Source organism: Mastigoproctus giganteus, chromosome 6, assembly GCF_048544385.1.
Source record: "Mastigoproctus giganteus isolate SK-2022 chromosome 6, ASM4854438v1, whole genome shotgun sequence".
Classification (NCBI taxonomy): domain Eukaryota; kingdom Metazoa; phylum Arthropoda; class Arachnida; order Uropygi; family Thelyphonidae; genus Mastigoproctus; species Mastigoproctus giganteus.
Genome location: NC_143580.1, coordinates 212,831,752 through 212,855,334, shown reverse-complemented (window position 1 = coordinate 212,855,334; position 23,583 = coordinate 212,831,752). Strand labels below are relative to the sequence as shown.

The 23,583-nt window shown below is 37.2% G+C and overlaps 1 protein-coding gene across 3 annotated transcripts in view; it reads right to left on the bottom strand.

The window, feature by feature from the left end:
• hppy (MAP4K3-like protein hppy) overlaps window positions 1-23,583 on the bottom strand; it is a 394,076-nt gene that overhangs the window by 187,891 nt on the left and 182,602 nt on the right. For all 3 annotated transcript variants that reach the window (XM_090376708.1, XM_090376710.1, XM_090376709.1), the window contains exon 12: window positions 10,357-10,401. In XM_090376708.1, the coding sequence (XP_090232834.1) occupies window positions 10,357-10,401 (45 nt within the window). The remainder of the gene's footprint in view (window positions 1-10,356; window positions 10,402-23,583) is intronic.

Below are 23,583 nucleotides of genomic sequence, written 5' to 3'. Positions count from 1 at the left end.
TGTGTATATAGTGTATTGTGTAGTGTTCATGGTGCAAGTGATTTACGAGGGAGTGACTTCCAGTTAAGACCAGTTTCATCTGCATTGTAAACTTTATCCTTGGAAAAACCTTCTTCCTCTGCCATTTTCAGAAAAGACTCTTTAAAAGCTTCTGCTTCCAGGACTTCACCCGATAAAGCTTCTCCTTGAATTTCAAGCTCCCTTATACGGCGGTGAAATTTGAAATTTTTCGGCCATCCTGTACTAGCTTTAAATTCAGATTGGCTTTTAAACTTTTGATTCAAGTGAAACACTTTTCTGCATACAGAGGTCCAGAAACAGGTTCACCTCGTCTTCTATTTTCTCATCATTAGCTTTTTTTTTTTTTTCATAGTTTTCCTCTTTTTTAGAGTCATCTTTATTGTATAACTTTGAAGCAAATTTTAAAATTTCATTTTTTCTACTCTTTATGTCAGATATGGTTGCTATACCAACTTTAAAAATCTTAGCAATAAATACACCTGTTTTTCCATTTTCCAGTCTATTAATAATTGTTATCTTGTCTTCTATTGACAACACATTGTCGATAGAAGCTCCCTTATATGGCAGTGATGCCATTATTAATGCAAAGGGGCAGCAGTATTAAAATTAAAAAGCAAAATGACACAGTATTTCACTCTGAAATAGCCACGAATTGGCACACCCAGGGTCCTGAACTGAATATCACCATTCTTCTATTTCTTGGTGATTTCCTTCTACTTTTGACTCACTCACTCACTCACACTCTCTCTCTCTCTCTCTCTCTCTCAGGGTAACTCGGGATTTTTTTTTTTTTGGCTGGTGCAGCATAAGCTTCAGGCTTCCTTGCACCATATAGCTAATAATAATAATAATAAAAAAATAACAATTGAGCGATTACAAACGAAATGTCTGCAACGGCTTGCAGCAGACAGAGTGAAAGCTAGCCCCCCCCCCCCATATTCCCATGCTCACAATGGACAAAGATGCATCATGGTCATGGGAGACTGCCTTGGGTCCACACAGTAGCTAAAGAAAACATTTGATTTTTAACTCCCGTAATGACAAATTAAGACTTTCTATGCTATACCGCATATATCTTCGAATAAATAATTGGAAACGAATGCATTTAGCAGCAGGAGTAATAGATCAGCATAACAACCAGTGCACTAAAAGGAGATGGAGGGTATCATACGGAAGTGTTCCACGTACTATATTGAGGTAAACTCCTCTTATTAATTTACTAATATTATTATCAACGTAGAACATATTGAGTATTACAGCTCTGATTCATACTATCTAAAAGGAGATACTGTAATTTTTTTTGAGGTGGTGGTGGTTCGGACAATCAACGTTCTACTGTAGGTTTTTTTTTCTGCACCACCTTTCAAAATATTCTGCCGGCACTAATGATGAGAACCTATAGTAATTAGTACCGTGCATTGGTTGGAGGTTTAGAAGATGAAAGAAGATATTTGTTGACATTAGACAAACTTTTGTAGATTGTAATTTTCAGGAAATACATATGTATGAAGGAAAGTTGTTCCATAAAACAGAAGTAGAATGAATAAATGAGGAGGAACAGTTAGTTCAGTGAGCTTGAAGCTGAACAGTAAAAGGATGTTGACTAAGGCCGCCGTAGCTGAGTGGTGAGGCGCACGGGTGCATAAGTACACGTGCCTTGAGTGACGGGGTTCAAGCCGTGACTGCTAAATACAGTACTGCTTCTTGTATTCTCTCTATCTTATGAACTCCTCTAACTGTGTGGTCGTTCCAGAGTATAAACAGAAAATTTATTTATTTATTAGTTGCGGCACATGTTTGGATGCTTTGGAAAAGAGAGCAGGAATTACAGAAGCCAATTCAGAAGAACATGGAAGTATATATAGAAAATGCATGCAGCAGAAACAGAACATCTGAGAGATAGAGAAATAGTCTGTTAGTGTTAAGTCATCAATTAACCTAACTGCTCTCTTCTGAATGGATTCTAGAAGCCTGAGAAAGGTTTTGGGGACACAGCCTCAGATGTGGGAACAATATTCCATAGTAGGGCAAATTTGTGATTTGTATAGAGTGAACAGCTGTTTAGAAGAAAAGTAATGCCAAGAGTAAAAGAGAAAACCCAGTTTTTTTAGATGCAGAGGAAGCAATATTTGTAATGTGCTTATGCTAAGAGAGATTAGAAGTCAGGGTAATCCCCAACAGATATATACGATCTTGCCTAGAAATTGGAGTGTCATCAAAGATAAGCACTGAAGCAGAAGAATAATTTTTTGCAAGATATCAGAGGACTGAGTTTTAGAAAGATTGAAATCAACAAGTTATCTTTTCCCTACTGGAGATCAGCATTTAAGGAATTGGTAGTATATATTACAGTAAACTCTCATTTTACCGGACTAATAGGGGCTGAGAGGTGTCCGTTTTAATGAAAGTCCGGATTATATGAAATATGCTTTGTAATGTGGGTAAAGCTTATTTAAACAACATAATGTATGTGGATAACAGTAAAAACATGTTTATTTTACATTAAAAATATGTAGTAAATACATACTGTATTTACATTAAAAATACATAATGTCCATAATCACTTAGAACAAGATTGCACTGGTTCATCTTCACTTACATCACTTGCCACATTCACTGGTTTGAAAAAATCACTTATTTTTTTTGTGATTGTTTGCAGTTTATTTCCCTTACTACCAATTCACGTAGGTGTCTTAAGTGATCATAATAGGCAGATACGTTTTCATTTGTTGATTGTTCAACGTACTGAATCATGAAGTTAAAGTGGTCTTTAACTTACCTTAATTTTTGGCTGAGAGTTGTTACTCACTTCATCTTCTTCCTCGTCTGAACTTTCTGCTGCTCCCATTACACTATCTGCGATCTCCTTTTCGGTCATGATGTGATAGCCAGGATCATCATCTTCTTCCATCCATGACTCTATCTCCTCTAAGGACACAGCCTTTTCCCTTCCTTGTTGTAGTCTCATTAAAGTCTTCTGTCTCACAACCATCTGTTTCTAGATTAGCCTCTTCATCTAAGAGAAGTTTTTTCCATGAATTCGCCAAAGTTTTTGAATTGATTTCTTTTGCAGCATCAGCAAAGTTGTAAATCATAGATCTTACGTTGTACGACTTTAAATTTTTCAATTGTCTGTTGTCCTCTTCTGTCTTCTTCACCAACTAGTGGTTCCTCGACTTCACTCAAAAACTTCTTTCTGTAGAGCCGCTTTGCTGTGTAGATCACCCCCTGGTCCATAGGCTGGAAAACAGATGTCGTGTTTGGTGGCAGGAACATGCACTTAATCTTCATATCTCGACTGACGAGTTTGTCAACGTCAGGGTGGGCTGGTGTGTTATCTAGCAAAACCAAGGCCTTTACTTCGTCTTCTGACACAGCTTTCTTATGGAACCAATCCATTGTTATTTCCATGGTAAACCATGCATTGCGGGAATTGTAGTAGTGTACCGGTAGATTGTCCATTACTACAATGGTTTTTAGGGCATGTGCTTTTTTGCTTTTCCCAACGATGACAGTTTTTAATATATGGCTTCCGTCGGCATTTGCACACAGCAATGCTGAAACATGTTCCTTGATTATTTTTCTTCCAGGAGTGGTTTTTTCAGTCTTTGACGCTTGTGATTTCAGGCAGAGCTCACCAAAACAGTCCCGTCTCATCAAAGTTGTACACCTGGTTCAATTGATAACCCTCCTTTTGAATAAAATCATTCAGTTGTTTCCTGAAAGGCTCAACAGCTTCAAAACCAGCACTAAGAATTTCCCCCACACATTTTCTTGTTTGAAATGTTATGCAGTCTTCTAAATCTAAGAAGCCAACCTCAGTTTGTTTTAAATTGTTCAATTCCTAACTGTTTAGCCAGTCTCTCCGCCGCTGCTTGAATTTCTATTCCTTGCACAGCCAAACCAGACGAACGAAGTTGGGAAAACCATTTGTACACAGCATCATCTAGTGCTTTATCAGCAGGCATCCGCATTCATTTAACTTTATTTTTTTCTTTCTCCACGTTAAACTTGAGAACAAAATTACGAATTTCACTTTTTTTCTTTTTAATGTCTGACACGGTTTGTTTTGCGATGCCATACTCAAGACAGATGCTGGACACTGAAGCTCCTTTTCAAGTTTTTCTATCACCGATAGTTTATTGTGAAGAGAAAGCGTTTTATGCTTACGCTTCTGTCCTACAGTAGGCATACTTAAAGACATTGTTTAACTGCACAGCACAAACAACAAAAGATGGAAGCGTGTGCAACTGCAGAGCAAACGACAAACAACTGTCTGAACCGCAGCTGGGAAACAGGTTGTTTGTGCAGCGTGAGTCATCATGGCCCAATGCCCTCGGACACAATACATATGACCTTTGAGCCCGATTGTCGTTTGATTTTTACACTTTTAAATTTTTTTAGAGCTGTCCAGATTAAGCAACGTACGGATTACCAGGATCTGGATTAATGAGGGTTTACTGTATATTCAAGAAGATGAAGCTGTTTAGGCAGGCAAGGTTTTTTAAATTGGAAGGTGGAACACTATACACTATCATCAACAAAACCATGGATAGGATTTCTGGTCAATAGAAGAATTAATATACAAGAGGAAAAGATTGGAAGAAAGAAAAGAACAACCTTGGGGAACACCAGCATTAGTGGAGAAGTTAGAAGACAAAGCCATCTACCATCACCAGCAGTCAGAGAGAAAACTGGATACCCAATTACAAAAAACAGTTGGCAAACCATAAGATGGAAGTTTATTTAGAAGGCCTTTATACCAAACATGATCAAAAACCATTGAAATGTCAAGAGCAACTGCCTCAGTTTCACCAAACTTTCCATTGAATTTGTCCATGGATAGGTAACATAAGCCAGAATATCACTAGTGGATGAACAGTGACGGAATCCATATTGGCATTGATCAGATGGAAGGTTTATAGATAGTTTAAGAGTTGGCAGTTAATTAACTTCTCCATTACTTTAGAAAGAGTAGAAGTAATTGCAATGGGACAATAATTGGATGGAAGGGATCTGCCATCATTTTTGGGAACTGGCTGGATATGGGCAAATTTCCAAGCAGAAGGAAAAACAACTTTGGAATGAGAAAGTGAAAAAAAAAAAGCGGCACAAAACAGGAGTAAGTACAGGAGCACAGGTTTTGAGAACAAGTGGAGAAATACCAGCAAGACCTGGGAATGGTGGGAGGTGATTTACCAATATAATAATACATGAGTTGGAAGAAAAATAGGATGTTAGCAGGTCAGCTTTCTCCTTGGCTGAAGTGGCAATAGAATCATATGGTTTAGACAGAGATGGGAATAGATGGGCAAAAGTTGAGGCCAACAGCTTTGGCAAGAGATCTGAATGCTCGACTACCATTTGAACAAGAAGCAAGTTTTCTATTTTTAGCCTGTTCAAAACCTAGTTTGGACTGATTAATAATTACTTTACAATTGTTGCAAGCTTTCGTGTAGGCAGAAAATGGACCTGGATTATTGGAAACAAGCCAATTCGATATGCAACATTCTTATTTTGAACAGGTTTAGCACATTTATCAGAAAACCAAGGTTTGGCTTAGATAAAGGATGAGATTTTAAGGTGAAGTGTGAAATAAAGGATTCCATCCCTACAAGAATAATTTCACTTACAATATCTGAGCAAACATTGATGTCAGAAGATTTGAAACATTAATCCGACCAATGAAAAGAAAAGAAAGCTCACAGATCATCCCATTTTGCATTCTTGTAATGCCAAACAACATGAGGTTGAGAACAGAAATGAGAGAATGGCTCCACTGGAGAAGATAGCATCACCAAGTTGTGATCTGAGTTGCCAAAAGTTCCACTCACATCGACCATGTACTTAGCAGGATTGTTTGTGAGAAAAAAAAAAACAGATCAAATGTGTTGGCTGTGTGGGTAGGAGTGTCTGGTATTCTGGTAAGTAAATGACCAATGTGTGCAAGGTCATTAGTAATTTCAAAAGCCTCAGCATCTTGATCAGGTCGGTGTGACTAGAAAATGGAAGCCAGCTGGAGTTGTGAACATTAAAGTCACCAAAGAAAATTACCTCACTGTTAAGAAATTTGGACTGGTGAAAATCAACTTTCAAAGAGTTCCAAGTGATTAGTGGAGTTGGGAGAACAATAAAGGCAATAGACGAATTTGACGGAACGTAGTAGAGAGATTTTAAGCCATAGGAGATTCAAAATTACTAAGTCTGTGACAGGAAATATCAGAATGGAAATATGCACAAGTACCACCGTTGAAGCAAAAGGAACCATATAGTGAATAATTTGGACAACTGAGATGAGTAGTAGTTGAATCAATCAATAACTAAGATTCTGTCAGGAAAAGTACATGGAGTTTAGCAGACTGTAAGTGGAAATGGACATCGTAGAGATCAGAACTGAGACCACATATATTTATGAAGTGAATGGGAAAGTGTTTGGGAGGGTTACATCTTTTTGCAGATAAGTTTGCTCTATTACCAATATTACCAATAAGCAAGTAGTGGAAAAGTAACATACAGAAAAAATCAAATGTGGGTGCACATTAAAAATACATGGGTCGTTTGAATAGTTCGTTGCCTGAATATGAAAGGGTAGTGGTACAGTGTTAAAAATTTCAGTACTTAATGTATAACACTTGAAATAGCAATCCACTAAGTTTCATACAGTCTCAGTAACTGTCTTTTTTTAATTACAGGTCCTGCAATACAAAAAAAATTGAGTGTCCCCTGTACGTACAAAAGATGTTTTATGTGTAAACATCTTTGACGACACCTACTAAATTTCGAACATCTAGAACTGAAATCACGAACGATGTAATTTATGTTCACGCCTGCTACTTACTCTACTGATAAATGTTAGTGATAAATAGGATACGCACACTTGCTGCTTACTCTACCAAATGAGCATTTGGAAGAGGTTAGGCCAATAGCCTAATTACTCATTTGATTGTAGCCATTTGTTGAATAGTATGATTGCAACAATACAAGTATTTGTATTGTTGTATTGTTACAATCATACTATTTTTATTTATTTATTTATTTTTTTGTTAGTTGTTGGCGCATAGGCTTCTGTGGCCATAATGCACCTCCCAAAGTTTTTGTATTTTACTCTGATCAAAGTCCGAGGCGGGATTTGAACCCACGACCTTTGGGTTGCCAGGCAGGCACTTAATCATACTATCCTGTTGGATCATGTTACTCTGTCATGCTTTGTCACAAATTACATGTGCAGTGTTAATGAGATCTGCAAGAAACGACACTATAGAAACTGACTTGGCTCAGGATCTCAGCGAGTACAAGTGCAAGACACTGCGCAGTCCATTTCGCAATGACAGAGATGAAATATGTCAAGATCTATGACAACAACAAAGAGCTTATACTAGATCATAAATTTTATGAATCTGACTTGGACATTTGCAAAACAATTGAAATATGTAAGACAACGATGATGGTGACTCTGACAAAGCATGCGGTAATGACATGACTTGTAACGCAACTGCGAGATGAATGAGGATCGAAACCAACTTGGCACAATTGCATAGAAATCCGAAAACTTGATGACCAATGAGGACTTCTGCAACTTAAAGAGAATGACCAATGACAAGCAAAAGATTCTACTCATGTAATTTGGAGTCTGTTAACTCCCAATCATGAACCAATTCAAATATTCTTGACCAGCTCAGCTGGTTGTGGAAAAACAATGATTTGTCTCTTGATGGAAATATACAGCCACTCAGTAATATAAATGGGTATTGTAATGCCTACATTACATACGCTTCTTATGTATGGTGCATCAATCTGGGTTTAGCCATACAATCAAAGTAACCAACACCAGAAAGCTCTAATCTATACATCGAGTTATGTTACTCAAAATGGTTATTTCCAGCAGAATGGGTTCCACAGATGCTTTGCAAGCGTTAGCTGGCAAAATTCCACCTGATTTGCAGTTAGTGTTTAGAAGCCTATCCTTTTATTTGAGAAGAGGTATAAAATCTGATTTGCTGGGCATTGAAATGAACACCTTAAATGACTTGAGAAATGAAAAGAAGAGGATTTGGGAGCTCCTTTTACAAAAATGGCAAAACAAATGGAATTGTGCAGAAAAAGGTAATAACATTCAATTTTTTTCCTTATGTTAATGGTGTCAATTATATCAAACCAATCTGGCTAGTACCTAATCTACGTTGTACATTCTTATTAACTATTAAAAATCAGAGCTACAGGGCTCTGATTTTTAATAGTTAATAAGAATGTATAACGTAGATTAGGTACAATGTACAATGTTAATATTCTTATTAACAGATCACGGATCATTTTTTGCTAAACTGAACAGTCTTGGAATTGTAGCAAGATGCAACTGTACGTGTGGTGATCTGGAACATGGGAACATGTTGTGTTTAATTGTTTGGAATATGCTGATTTATGTTTGGGTATACTGAATAATGCTCATAATGTAATTTGTCTGGTGGATAGGATTGAGCCAGTACTTATTAAAACAAGGGAAAATTTTACTGCCTTTCAAAATTTTGCAAATTCAGTTTTTGTGAGAAAGAATATTCTTTTACAATTGGAAGAGCTAAGACCTGAAATGTCCATCACTCCAGAAGTTGACAGTGTGCATGATTGGGTGATGAGTGACAGTTTGGTACACCGCCAGTTTCTCGTTATGAAAAAGGTAATCAAAAAGGTACAATAGTTGCAAGTCTAGTGAACATTTTCAAGTAGATCCAGCAAATTTCCTTACAAGGTCTATCACTTTCAGTCATAGTCCAAACAGCACAAACACAGCTCATCTCCCCTCCAAAGAAAGTCAAGTCAATTCCTTCTGCTGGCAAGGTGATGGCATTAGTTTTTCTTTCGAATGCTGATGGAGTGTTGCCAGTGAATCACCTTCAGAAAGGCCAGACAGTCACAAAGGCAATGGACAACAAATCTGTCCACAGGTCTGTCACTGCTATGGCTGCACTGCATGAGCATGGCTTGAAAATCTTGGACCATCCTCTATATTCGTCAGATCTCGCACCATTGGACATTCACCTATTTCCTAATTTGAAAAAATACCCAGCTGGAATCCATTTTTGAATAGTGACTTCATTTCAGTGGAGGCTCAAGAGAAAATCTTTCTCTTGAGCCTCCAGTTAATTCCAGCTGCAAAGAAAGATCTTCACAGCTGGAATTAATGGTGTCAATAGTGTATTAACTCCAAAGAAAACTACGTTGGTAACATGTTACCAGAATCCTGAAATAAACCCTTCATACTCAGGCCACAAACTTTTCAAAAAACCCTTCGTAAAACCATTAAGATGTAAGTGGAGGGAACAGAAATGGAAAGAAGTTGCAACCAGTGGCTTTAGCAAGGAACCAGAAAGCCTGACTGCTATTTGGTAAAGAAACAAATTTGGCACTCTTGCAACTTAAAAAAAATTAAGTCTAGAACTATTGTAAGCTTTAGCAAAAACAAAAAATTATGCTGGAATTTGACTTTGCCCATATGGAAGACAGACTACAGAAAGTCAGATTCAATGAGTAATAAAACAGCAAATGAACTTGGGGGGATAGGGAAAGAGGCAAAGTATATCAAAAAGTAAAATTCTACAATCATCTGTGGCCAAAGTTGTGATCTATTCCAATCAGCATGCTGTAAATCAGTTTTAATTTACTACAAATCACAAATAATAATAAGCTGATGATTCTACAACTTAGCATTTAATGTAACCAATGTCCAAGGGTCATAATCAAGCAGCTGGAACTTAAAACCCTCAGAGACAAAACCCTAAGTGATAGTGAAAATCTCAAACTTTTATTACCAATCCCCCCCCCCCGACAAATCACTTTTGTATCATCTGAAATATCTAAATTTTACATGTTCATACAAATCCATTGATTTGTTACTTTTATAAGTGTGCTTAACAAGACATGACTGCCTTACAATGGCAGCTGTGGGCATGGAAGCAATTTCACTTCCTTTTGTAGCCATCTCCTGGTATACCTCACATACCACCCATATTTAGTGACTAATCCTAATATGGCCCACATGGCATTTGACTGTACAAGCAAGTGTTCACAGGCAGGAAAACTATGTATAATTGTATTCACTCCCTGCCTATGACTGGCTAACTACATTTCAAACTGAAGAGGAGGCCCAAAGGCTTCCTCCAGCAGCAGGAGACAGGAATTAACCCAAACTTCTCCAAATAAGTGGTGGGTGGCAATGTATTGTGCCAAGCCAGATGCCACAGAGGACATAGGTGTGCACACTATAAATTCAATTATGGACATCCTTTATAGTATATGTATAAAAAAATTAGAAATAGGAGATAAAAAAAAAAACAACCCTACCTCTGAAATACCCCATGCTTGTGATACATCATACTGGCCAGAGCCCTGAAAAAATATTTTTAAAAATTATATTATTTAGATGTACTCTACTAACATATCAATACTAAAATTTTAATGATCAGCTTGTGCTTGAAATCTATCTTTGTATTTACAAATTTTCTTTATAAAATAATATGCTTCTGACACGTGACAGCAGCCGATAGAATTAACCTGATTCTGATAGCTCAGAGTGTGAAATAATTTGACATTTTTCAAATTACTGCAATTAAATTAAGCGATTTCTGATATCTGCTGCATACAAGGGCTTCAAAAAAGAATGTAACAAGCAATCCTATGTGAAGGACTTTGTTACACAGATGCATGTCTGACACAAGACTTTTGAACACATTACTTTTCAATATAGTTGCCACATATTTAATATGTGGTGGCAATACATTTGTCTCACTTGACCCCAAGACATATACCACAACATGGAAGAAATTGGTGTTAACGGTCTTTACCCACTAAATAAGTTTACTGCATACTGACATCTTGCAACTTACTTGCCAGACAGGTGCACCTTTAAGGAGTTCTAAGAGATAGAAATTATTTGGTGCAAGATTGGGACTGTATGGTAGGCAGAGAACCTTCTAATCACAGTGACATAAAAACTTGAGTGCAGAAGGCAGTGTTTGCAAAGACATAAAATGAGTGTAAGTTTACACCAAACCTACACTCATTTCTGTGACACAATGGGTTCCTATAGATCCACCGGTTTTTTCACCAGAATTTTCCACCCTTAATTACCCAGCAGTGATTGCACTCAAAAATTTGCAATTGTGAATTGCACAGCACCTGGCAGGTGGCCAACTTTGTTTTTCATTTATGGGAAATGTTTTTTGATTTTTTTTGAATTCTGCTTGCAGTATATCAATATATTAACTTTTCTTAAGAGATCTCAGTACTCATTGTATAATTTTGTTTATATTTTACATATATAACTGAAAAATGGAAGTGACTATTAGGAGCATGTTTTTATTTCCCTCCCAAGCAGAAAATGTGTTTGCAAATTTTTGCTTATTAGCATTAGCATTAGTAGAGGCATATGATGCAAGAAAGAAAGCTTGTATAGAATCAGCCAAAAAAAAAAAAAAAAATCCCATTTTAACCATCCATTCACCCCAAATGTCTGTCTAGTTCTGCCTTGAATTTTATTTAAGCTGTAAACTTCCATTTGTCATTATGGAAGTTGACAGCTTTTTTTTTTTTTTTTAATGAAAACCCCAAAAACGAGAATTATTAGAACCTATAGTACTTAGTACCATGCTTAGGTTGGAGGTTGAGAAGACCAGAGAACATATCTGTTGACATCAGACTTGAACTTCTGTAGACTGTAATTTTCAGGAAAGACATATGAAGGAAGGTTGTTCCAGAAAACGGCAGTTGAGTGAATAAACAAGAAAGATGAAAAGTTGGTTCTGTGAGTTTGAAATTGGACAGTAAATGGATGTCGGCTGGTGGCAGCACGTGTTTGGACTGTTTTGAAAGAGAGAGCAGGAATTATAGAAGCCAATTCAGAAGAACAGTGCCATTGGAAGTATATGTAGAAAAGGCATGCATGTTGGGAATGGTGGGAGGTGTTTTACCAAGATCATTAATACATCAGTTGGAAGAAAAATGGGATTCTAGTAGGTCAGCTTTATCCTTAGCTGAAGTGACAACAGAATCATCTGGTTTTGACAGAGGTGGGAGCAGAGATGGGCAAAAGTTGTGACCAATAGCTTTAGCAAGAGACCAAAATGCTCAGCTACCATTAGGGCAAGAAGCAAGTACTCTTAGCCTGTCAAAATCTAGTTTGGACTGATTAATAACTGCTTTACAATTGTTGCGAGCTTTGGTGTAGGCAGAAAATGAAACTGAAGAATTAGAAACAAGCCAATTACGATATGCAACATTCTTCTCTAGAACAGCCTAAGCACATTTATTGGAAAACCTAGGTTTAGATAAAGGACGAGATTTTAAAGTGGAGTGTGGAATAAAGGATTCCATTCCTACAAGAATAATTACACTGACACAATCTGAGCAAACGTTGACATCAGAAGTTTTGAAACAGTAGTCTGACCAAGGAAAAGAAGAAAGGAAATCTCGCAGGTCATCCCATTTTGCATTCTTGTAATACCAAACAACACGAGGTTGGGAATAGCCATGAGATAAAGGCTCCAATGGAGAAGAGACAACCACCAAGTTGTGATCCGAGGTGCCTAAAGGACCACTCACTTCGACCACACACTTAGAAGGATTGTTTGTGAGAAAAAGATCAAGCATGTTGGCTGTATGGTTAGGATTGTCCAGTATTCTTGTAGGTAAATGAACAATCTGTGCAAGTTATTAGTAATTGCAAAAGCCTCAGCATCTCGACAAGATGGGTCAGTGTGACTAGAAAATGGAAGCCAGCTGGAGTTGTGAACATTAAAATCACCAAGGAAAATTACTTCACTGTTAGGAAAGTTGGACTGGAGAAAGTCAAGTTGCAAAGAGAGGAAGTCAAAGAGCTCCAAGTGATTAGTGGAGTTGGGAGAATGGTAGAGACAACAGATGAATTTAAAACAATGAGGTAGAGAGATTTTAAGCCAGAGAAGATCAAAGAGAGGACATTCCAAATTACCAAGTCTCTGACAGGGAATATCAGAACGGACATATGCACAAGTACCACATTTGAAGCAAAAGGAATCACAGAGAATAATTTGGGCAACTGAGATGAGCAGTAGTTGAATCAACTGATAACTGAGATTCTGTCAGAAAAAGTACATGGGTTTTGGCAGACTGCAAGTGGAAATGGACACCCTTGAGAATAGAAATGAGACCACATATATTTGTGGAATGAACTAGGAAGTGTTTGGGAGGTTTAGATCTTTTTGCAGATAAGTCTACTCTATTAGTTTGACAATTCATGGCATATTCAATAGTTGACAATTCATGGCATATTCAACAGTAAGCAAAAGTGGCGAGGGGGGGGGAATGCTGTATGAAGTAATGAAATTTTTGGATATGGCATACACATGGTAAGAGTATACCCAGATCCTTGACATAATGTGGCCTCGACAATGCCCCCTGCATACACACTACTTAGACTCCCTCCAGTCACTATCTGGCAGAGTAGAGTAGAGGTAGAAAGATTATACACTTGCTGATCTGGAAGCCTCATAAAGAGTTACGAATAGGTTCGGTCCGGTGTACTACCTAGCAGCTGGCCCACAAACACCGTTTTAGAGTTGTACCCTGGAAATGTAAGGAAGATTGGATCTCGCCATGATGTCCATCATAACCTCAAAAGTCATCCGTCATACTGCATGATGGAAGAGATGGGGAAGGGTTTACCAGAATTTAGCTCTGGAGACTAGACATGGGTTTCACCATTCAAGACTCCAATAAGCAAAGTGGTGGTATTGCACTGGTTGATGAGAGTCATCTACCACCTAGCATTGCCTGGTAACACAGAGGGGGGGGGCAGCATTCCTCCATGTGGTGTGGGTGGCACACCTTGACCCCCTGCTTATGTTGGTTCACACTTGGGTGGTCACCCACAGTGTGCTTGTGCATGGGGGTTATACCCAGAATTACTAACAGTCCCACCATCGGGAAGGTGTAAGCAGAGGATTTGGCTGTCACAATTCCGGACTTCACCGAAATTGGGTCCACTTGACTTGAGTGTCCCCCGAATATCAGTTCCATCAGCGTTTTAGACTCCCAAGTAGCAAGTACAGCTTGTCTTGCACATCTGAGAGAATGTCTAACACAACCTCAAGGACCAAATAAATAAATTAAATATTTAATTAATTCATGCTTTTAAATAAATTCAAGGCAGAACTAGACAAACATTTGGGGTGAATGGATGGGAAGGATTTTTTTTTTTTTTTTTGGCTGATGCTATATAAGCTTTCTTTCTTGCATCATATGCTTCTACTAATGCTAATGAGCAAAAATTTGCAAACACTTTTTCTGCTAGGGAGGGAAATAAAAACATGCTCCTAATAGTCACTTCCATTTTTCAGTGTAGCAAACTGTGAAGAATCAGAAATTTCAAAATTAAGCATGTGCATATATTTTTGTTCATATATTATGCATGGAAGCAGAAATTTGCTGACACTTTTATTAAATCTCCTGAAAGTGAAAAGGAAATGTTGAAATTATAAAAGATAAACATGATCCTAATTTTTTAGTGCAAAATTTCCAAAATTTTAGACATGCATATATTCTGTTATGTATATTATGTAAGAAATCTGCAGAAACTTTTAATTCTGCTGAAAATAAAAAAATGTTCCGTTCATAAAATAGAAACATGAAACTAACAGTCACTTCCATTTTCCAGTGCATAAAACTTTTAAGAGCATGAAATTTCAAAACACATGCACACTTTTTCCCCACTTAGAATTGTTTGGTATTTTGCTAACAGAAATCTATGGAATTCAATATGTATTCAGTGATATTCCTTAATTCAAAACCTTTTAATATCAAAAGATTGAGCAGTTTTATACAAAAGAAAAAAAAAAAAAACCTATAGTACTAGTACTTATTATTTATTCACTTCACATGCTCTACACAAAAACATTACAAAATGGACTGCAGAGAACAATCCATTTGAGAGTTCTTATGTGTTTTCTGAATATATTCATTCAGCTAAATACTCACTGAAAGTCTTAAATGTTCCTCCCAAGGTTGATACAATGTATTATTTACATTAGAGAGAATAAAAGTTATCCTAAAACTAGAATGGCAACTATTCAATAAAGCAACCAAGATATCAGAACAGAACCTGTAAGGTCATGTGTGACACCTGCCTGGTAGCACTTTCACATAATTACTGTGAAAAAATAACAATATCGTATTCAAAAACAAGCAGAACTGGGTCAATATTCAAGAATGCAAAAAATAATATCAGTCATTAAGCCTGAACCAAAAAAAAAAAAAAAAAAAAAAAGTGTGCTTTTTTTTTTTTTTTTTTTTTCTGTGAGGTTGGTTGTTGTAGGGCAGGCCTTCTTAAACTATGGGTCGCGACCCCATTTGGGGTCGCGTAGCAAAATTCTGGGGTCGCGAGAGATTTTAATGTCAAATATTTAAATACACGATTTTATAACATCTAGATGTGTATTTGTGCAGAGTCACACTCACACACCTGCACACAAACAAAGGGAGGAATGCGCGTGCGCACACGTGCAGCGAGACTATGATTCAATAACACTGACTGTAATGTGAACTAGTGTAGTATTGACGCTCTTCTAGTGTAGTCAATTGTCAGTGTTCCGCCGTAACGAGATTTTAGTTTTTTTTATTTATTCGGTAATTAATAAATCAATTATTATATGCAATATGTTATTTTTATATATTTATTGTATTTTAGGATCAAAATAATTTTTGGCCATGGATAAATGGCTGAACTTAAATAAGAATAGCAATGACGCAGATAATAATGCTACAAACTCTTCTCAGGCAGGACAAAATATTGAAAAACAGGCATCTTATGTGCGAAAAAGAAAATATGATGAGTCTTTTCTTCAATTTGGCTTTACATTTCAAAATTGTAAGGGTAATGAACAACCTCTTTGTTTGATCTGCAATGAATTATTGGCTCCGGAGAGTATGAAACCATCAAAATTAAAAAGACATCTTGAATCAAAGCATGTTTCGTATGTCAATAAACCAAAAGAATATTTTGAAAGACTGTATAAATCTTTAAATAAAGAAAAAAAATCCTTTGAAAAATTTATAACCGTTAGTGAAAAATGTTTACTAGCGTCATATGAAGTTTCATACTGTATTGCTAAAAATAAAAAGCCATTCACCATTGGAGAAGATCTTGTATTACCTGCTGCTATTAAAATGGTAGAAATACTACATGGAAGTAAATATGGCGATGATATTCGAAAAATTCCTTTGTCGAATGACACTGTCTCGAATAGAATTTCTGATATTAACAAGGACCAATTAGTGCAACTTATTACAAGAATTAAAGAAAGCCCAAATTTTTCAATTCAGTTGGACGAAACAACTGATATTACTAAATTGGCTCAGTTGTTAGTATATGTCAGGTACGTTTATAAAGAAAGCGTGGAGGAAGAATTGTTATTTTGTCGTCCTATGGAAGACCATACTACAGGGAAAGACATATATTGTAAAGTTGACGAATTTTTAAAAACTGAAGGTTTAGAATGGAAAAATTGCTGTGGAATATGCACAGATGGTGCAAGAGCGATGACCGGCAAAAATTTTGGTTTTAAATCATTTTTTCAAGCTGCTCATTATGATCATATAACTTTTACTCACTGCCTTATTCACCGAGAGGCCCTTGCAGCAAAAAAATTAGCACCAGAATTGAACGATGTGCTTCAGGATGCTGTTAAGATTATAAATTTTATTAAGAGCCATGCCCTTAACAGTCGCTTATTTTCAAATCTCTGTAAGGATACGGATTCCAACTACACAACTTTATTATTACATGCAGAAGTAAGATGGTTGTCAAGAGGTCAAAGTTTAAGAAGATTATTGCTATTAAAGGACGAGATCGAAATATTTTTAACCGAACGAAAATGTGAACTTGCTGCTTTTTTTCAAAATGACTTATGGCTATCCAAGCTGCGTTATTTGTCAGATATTTTTGCGAAATTAAATGATCTCAACTTGTCTCTCCAAGGAAAAAATTGCAATATACAGTAAACCCCCACTATTCGCGGTATCTGTATTCGCGATCGCTGATTTAATATAAAATGAAACCTAAAAAAATGTGAATTTTAAATCGCCGTGAACATTTTCCGCCATAAAAAACATGGGCGTGGCTAAAATCTTTCCCGGTCAAAACAGCGCTCGGTGGGTGGGGGAAGAGGGGTGACAAAATCGCGAGCGTGGACGTTTCTCGCTAATCCTTGTTCAGTATGTGCTCTGCGCTTGTCATGAGTTTCGTCGTTTGCTTTAAATTTATATGCTTATAAATTGAATAAAGTTATCAATTTATAAATTGATATGCTTACAAAAGTGATAAATCTACCGTTTTGCAGTGTAAAACAGACTTTTTCGAGTGTGTTAATGGAAGAAAGTGACTTTATTGTTGACAAGTTCTTTCTAACCCGTACGTATTGTGGACAAGTTCTTTCTAACCCTTCTTTGAAAAGATCAAAGAAGGTGATGACATTAGCGAATAAAATTGAGTTATTAGACAAAATTTCTAATGGTGAAAGTGTCTCCTCAGTGGCAAAACATTATTAAATCAGTGAGTCAACGGTACGATCAATCAAGAAATCAGAAGAAAAAATCCGCCGTAGTGTCCGTGAAAACGCGCTAATTGCTTCAAAAATTTGCTCTGTAACTCGTGATGTTAAATTAGAAAAGATGGAAAAAGCTTTAAATCTGTGGATAGAAGACCGAACTCAAAATAAAATTCCCCTTTTCATCATTCGTGAAAGGGCAAAATACCTTTATCAACACTTTAACGAAACTGTTGATAGAACTGGCGGGATAAGTTTTTAAGCTATAGCAAAGGCCCTGGATTGAAAGATTTGTTTGAAATTTCTAATAAATATTACATTTAATAATATTAAATTGTTTCTTATTTTCATTTCGATACCATATGCTTGCATTTCACTAGGTACTGTCTATGTACATAGTCATATTATGAAGGTACATATAATACATACATAGACAAAATTTTAGACTACTTTTTCTTATATATTTCATACTTTGGAACGGAACCCCTTTATTACTATGGGAGCCATTACTCAGTATTCGCGGCATTTCTCAGGAACGTAACCCCAGCGAAAAGCGGGGGTTTACTGTATTTACTTCGAATGATAAAATTGAAAGTTTTATCAAAAAGATCAACATTTGGAAAAGTAGGGTAGAAAAAAATTCGTTCGAAATGTTTTCCAGTGTCAACAATTTTATAATCGAGAAAATTCATTGTAAAACTTTTATTGCAAAAATTATTGTAGATCACTTAAAAGCGCTAGAAACACAGTTCCGTACATATTTTAAATTAAATATTGATTTCCAAAAAATAGTTTGGATTCAAAAGCCGTTTTGGATTGGCTTAAGTGAGATTGATCACCTGCCACTTAAAGCTCAAGAGGAATTTGCTGAGCTTTCGAGTGATTCAAACTTAAAACTACAATTTCAAAAAAAGTCCTTGACTGAATTCTGGATCGGAACTAGAACTGAATTTCCCACAATCGCTGATATGGCGTTAAATGTACTTCTGCCATTCAACACCACATATTTATGTGAAGTCAGCTTTAACACATATTAAATCCCAGTATCGTTCAGCGCTAAAAAATGTTGAAGAGGTCTTATGTCCAGCAGTGTCAAACATTCCACCAAGATTTAATTTGTTATGCAATAAAAAACAGGCATATCCATCTCATTAAATTTTTTACTTTAATTTTAATTTAATACTTACCACTCAACGACTGCGTTCGAATATATTCGAGCGAACTAAGACGGTCAGAATCCCCTTTTATTTATGTTATTGCAAAAAATGCAATTTTGATGAAAAATATAGGGCATATAATTTTTGTAACTATAATAAATACAATTTTACAATTTTTTGTGCAATTTTTAATTTTAGAATGTTTCAAAACGAATTCTAAAACTATATATTTTCATATGTATATGTATATTGTTACCTAATAAATAAATCATCAAAAAATATTAATTTATCTTTCTTTTATATTTATATGGGGGTCGCCAAGAAACTCGCAATCATAAATGGGGTCGTGAATGAAAAAAGTTTAAGAAGCCCTGTTGTAGGGCATTAGACGCATCAGCTACTTAGGCTATTTTGCTCCATATATAATGTCTGTAAACTGAGAGTTCTGTGGTTGATTTGTGTTTGCTGGATGAAATACTCAAGTTTCTGGGAGAAAAAATATGCTACCCTTGAGTGAGACTGACTAACTCAGCCATGTTATGAAACCTATAAAAACCATCGCACCATTAACAGCATTCGAATTCAGGTCTTTTCTGAATGGTGTGGGGAGGATGGTGATTATATCAACTGTGCTACCCATGAGGAGTTCGTGAGGGATCTGGCAGGTCCTGACCAACATGCAGAAATAAGATAAAACAGCACACCTTTGAGAGAAAGAGATAACCAGAGAGACCCTGTTGTACCACACAAACCTACCTCTTACATTTGACCACATTTCTAGTAATTGTGACACCTGGTGACAGTGTGCAGTGACACAATGTGCATGAGGTGCTGTTTGTTTGTTTGTTTGTTTCGGAATTTATTGGGCGCATCGGCAACTATGGCCATAGTGCGCCAGCATGAGGTGCAATTTCATTGTAGTATGAGGAATGAGATGATGTATGCATTCCCTTTACCTGGCCAAAACCCCACTCCCCCCTTTCCCAAGAAATATGCTTTTACATGTGCAATTGTTGTTACCTTATTTTTTGATACAAAACCTTGTGTTTGCCACATGTATTATGCAGATGCTTACTAGTCTATATGTTCACTTCAAATAACAATAACTACATTTAATTAAACATGAGAAGGACATGACATGGAACTACTACAAAGTAGGTTTAGTAAAATCACTTTACCAAATGAAGTATCAATTAGTTTAATGGAATGAGAGGACAATTATTAAAATAGACCCAAACAGTCCCAACAACCAAATAAATAGGCTACGTTTCAGATTTCTGTATTGCAACCTGTCTATGGGCCTGGATTTTTGGTTTTTGGATAAGTTTATAACTCTGCTATAGAGAACCAAACTGTGTTGCAGGAAATACCAAGCTGTGCAACCAGAGGGACCCTATTGTACCAATAACACAGGAATGCCTCTCATTCATAACTTTAATTGCTGCATTATTAGTATGCTGTATTAGTATTATAGTAGTAGTAGTAGTAATGGAGGCATGCGATGCAAGAAAGCAAATGTATCAGCTTATGCAGGATTAGCCATAAAAAAAAAAAAAAAAAAAACACACACCTATTTCACACATCCATTCCCTCTAAAAGTTTGTCCAGTTCCTCCTTGAATTTATTTCAGCTATCAACGTCCACAACAACAGATGGAAGTTTGTTCCAGCAATTAGCATTAGTAGAGGCATTTGATGCAAGAAAGCAAGCTTATGCAGCATCAGCCAAAAAAAAAATAAAGTAAAATAAGTAAATAAAAAATAACCACTTATACTTCACCCCTCTGTTCGTTCGAAATACCTGTCCAGCTGAGCCTTAAACTTATTTAGGCTATCAACTTCCACGACAAGGGATGTAAGTCTGTTCCACCTACCAACCACCCACTGGCTAAAGGCAAATTTCCGCACGTCTATCCTACATCTGTCTTTCCTCAATTTGAATTTATGCCCTCTCAGGTGATTATTCTGAGCGAGAGGAAGAATCCCATCAGCATTGAGCATGCTCAAACCATTCAAGGCTTTGTACACCTCTATCAGATCACTTCGCTGGTGCCTAGTCTCCAGACACTGTAATTCGAAAACTTAAGCCTTTCTTCATAAGAGCACCCCTTTGTTCCATTCACTAATCTTGTTGCCCTTCTCTGTACTCGTTCCAGCAGCTCTACATCCTTCTTGAAATGAAGCCTCCAGACCTGTATACAGTACTCTAGGTGTGGCCTGACCATTGCCTTATTCAAGGGAATAATCACCTCCTTATCCTTGCTAGAAAAATTCCTATATATCATTGACAATACACCATGAGCTACTCTTGCAGCCCATCTGCACTGCTCAGAGAACTTCATATCTGCCTGCACAACCACCCCCAGGTCCCTTTCATTCTCTACCACTGTCAGTGTGGTATCACAGAGTTGATACGTTGCTCTGGGGGTGCTGTTTCCCATATGTAGTACTTTACATATGTCAATGTTAAACTTCATTTGCCACCTCTCAGCTCATCTGCTCAACCTTTCCAGATCCTGTTGCAGCAGCATAGTGTCAGTAGTGTCCTTGACAACCCTGCCAACCTTTGTATCGTCTGCAAACTTGGGCATTAAGCTTGATATACCATCATCAATATCATTTATAAATACAGAAAACAATAAAGGACCTCATACTGAACCCTGAGGAACTCCACTAATAACATTAGTCCACGATGAGCAGTGTCCATTGATTACCACTCTCTGTCTTCTCCCCCTCAACCACCCCTTTATCCATAGCAGCAATTTGCCTCCAATGCCACACTGCTCCAATTTGTGCAGCAGTCTTCCATGTGCAACAGTATCAAAAGCCTTTCTAAGATCCAAGTATATAATATCAAAGTTATACCCTGCATCCAGTTCTTTTGTGACTGCATCATAGTATCCAATCAAATTGGTCAGGCAAGACTTCCCCTTAACAAAACCATGCTGTGTCCGAGCTATAACTGAAGTCTTGTCTAGATGATGATCCTGCAGTGCTTCTTTAACCAGTGCCTCCATTAAATTTCCGGGAACAGAAGTTAAACTCACAGGTCTATAATTACTTGTGTCATTTGCACATCTCCAGTCCATGGGTACCTCCCCTGAGTCCAAGGAAGCTCTCATAATTATGGCTAAGGGTTTGCTTACTTCCTTTGCTGCCTCCTTTAATATAACTGGATAGATCCCATCCACCCCAGGTGCCTTTCTTGTATTTATCTTCAACAATTTCTCCTCCACTTTACTCTCAGTTATTACAAGATTCTCTAGCTTACTGCCAGAGTTGAATACACCTCTGGCATTCCCCTCGCTGAATAACTCCTCATGTGTGAATGTCGATGCAAAATATTCATTCAGTTTGTTAGCTACCTGAGCAGGATCATCAACAGTTGACCCATCGATGTCAAGTGGACCAATCTGATTCATCCCCTTCCTTCTAGAGTTTACATAAGTAAAGAACTCTTTGCTGTTTTTCTTTGCATCCCTTGCCAAGGATTTCTTGTAATCTGCCTTCGCCTGCCTAACCTCCTTTGTAACTTGGTTACAGATCAACTTGTATCTATCATAGGCTTCTGTGTCACGCGTTAATTTGTATGTATCCCATGCATTTTTCTTCTCTGCCATATGCCTCATTAGTTCATCGGACATCCATTTAGGCCTAAACCTTGAACAATATTTCTTAGTTGGTATGTAAAGCCTAGTAGCTTCCAATATAAGTTCTTTGAATGCTTCCCATTTTGAATTTGCTGTTGGTAACATCATCAGTTGATCCCACTGTATAGAATTTAAATACTGTCTCAGACCATCGTAGTCGCCTTTACGAAAGCAATAACCCTTCCCTTTACCCCTAATGGTAGTTACCTCTTTGAGTAAATCCCACTTCAGAACATTGTGATCACTGCCACCTAGTGGTTCATTTATCTGCAGATTCTTAATGCATGAAGAATCACTACTGATAATCAGGTCAAGAGTATTACTCCCTCTAGTTGCCTCCGAACATGCTGATGTAGAAAACAATCATCCAATAAATCTACAAAAGCCTTGCTAGTGTGTGAGTGACCAGCCCCCAAATTCCAGTCAATATCTGGGAAATTAAAAAGACTCTCTGATTTACTGGCCCACGCTATTTCTCTGTACAGTTTCTTATTATACTCATCAGAGTCATTAGGCCTATAGCACACTCCTACTCTCAATTTTGATCTCCCAATGTTTATGTCACACCAAACTGACTCGATACTGCACTGTCCAGTGATGTCGACTGGCTTCACTTCCTTGGATTTTATGTGTTTCTTAAATAATAGCATAACCCCTCCTCCCTTCCTATCCTGTCTATCCTTTCTGTAGACATTGTACTCCCCAAATTCCAGTTCTGCATTCCTTATATCTATGTGACACCACGTCTCTGAAATCCCAACAATATCTGCCTTTGATGTTTTGAGCAATACCTCAAATTCATCAAATTTATTTACTAAACTCCTAGCATTGGTGTACACGCAAGTATACATGCACCTGCTCTTCCTCTTAGCCACCCTAACACAACCCATGTGTTTACTTGTACCCCCATGATTCCCAGCAGTCTCTGAAATATCCTGCATCTTATTTTCCAGGCTGCTGCTCATTCCAATAGAAGCAGTGCAAGAATCACTTTCTCCTCTGCCAGTGGCTACTGTTAATCTATTAGTCCTTGTATCCTCCCAATCTAGCAGTTTTCCGACCCACCTAACACTGCCTCGATAGCATCAGCAAATATTCTTGCACCCTTTCTATTTAAGTGTATCCCATCCCTGTAGAAGCAGTCTCTCCTGTTAACAAGTACAGACCAGGCTAAAAAAAATTCTAC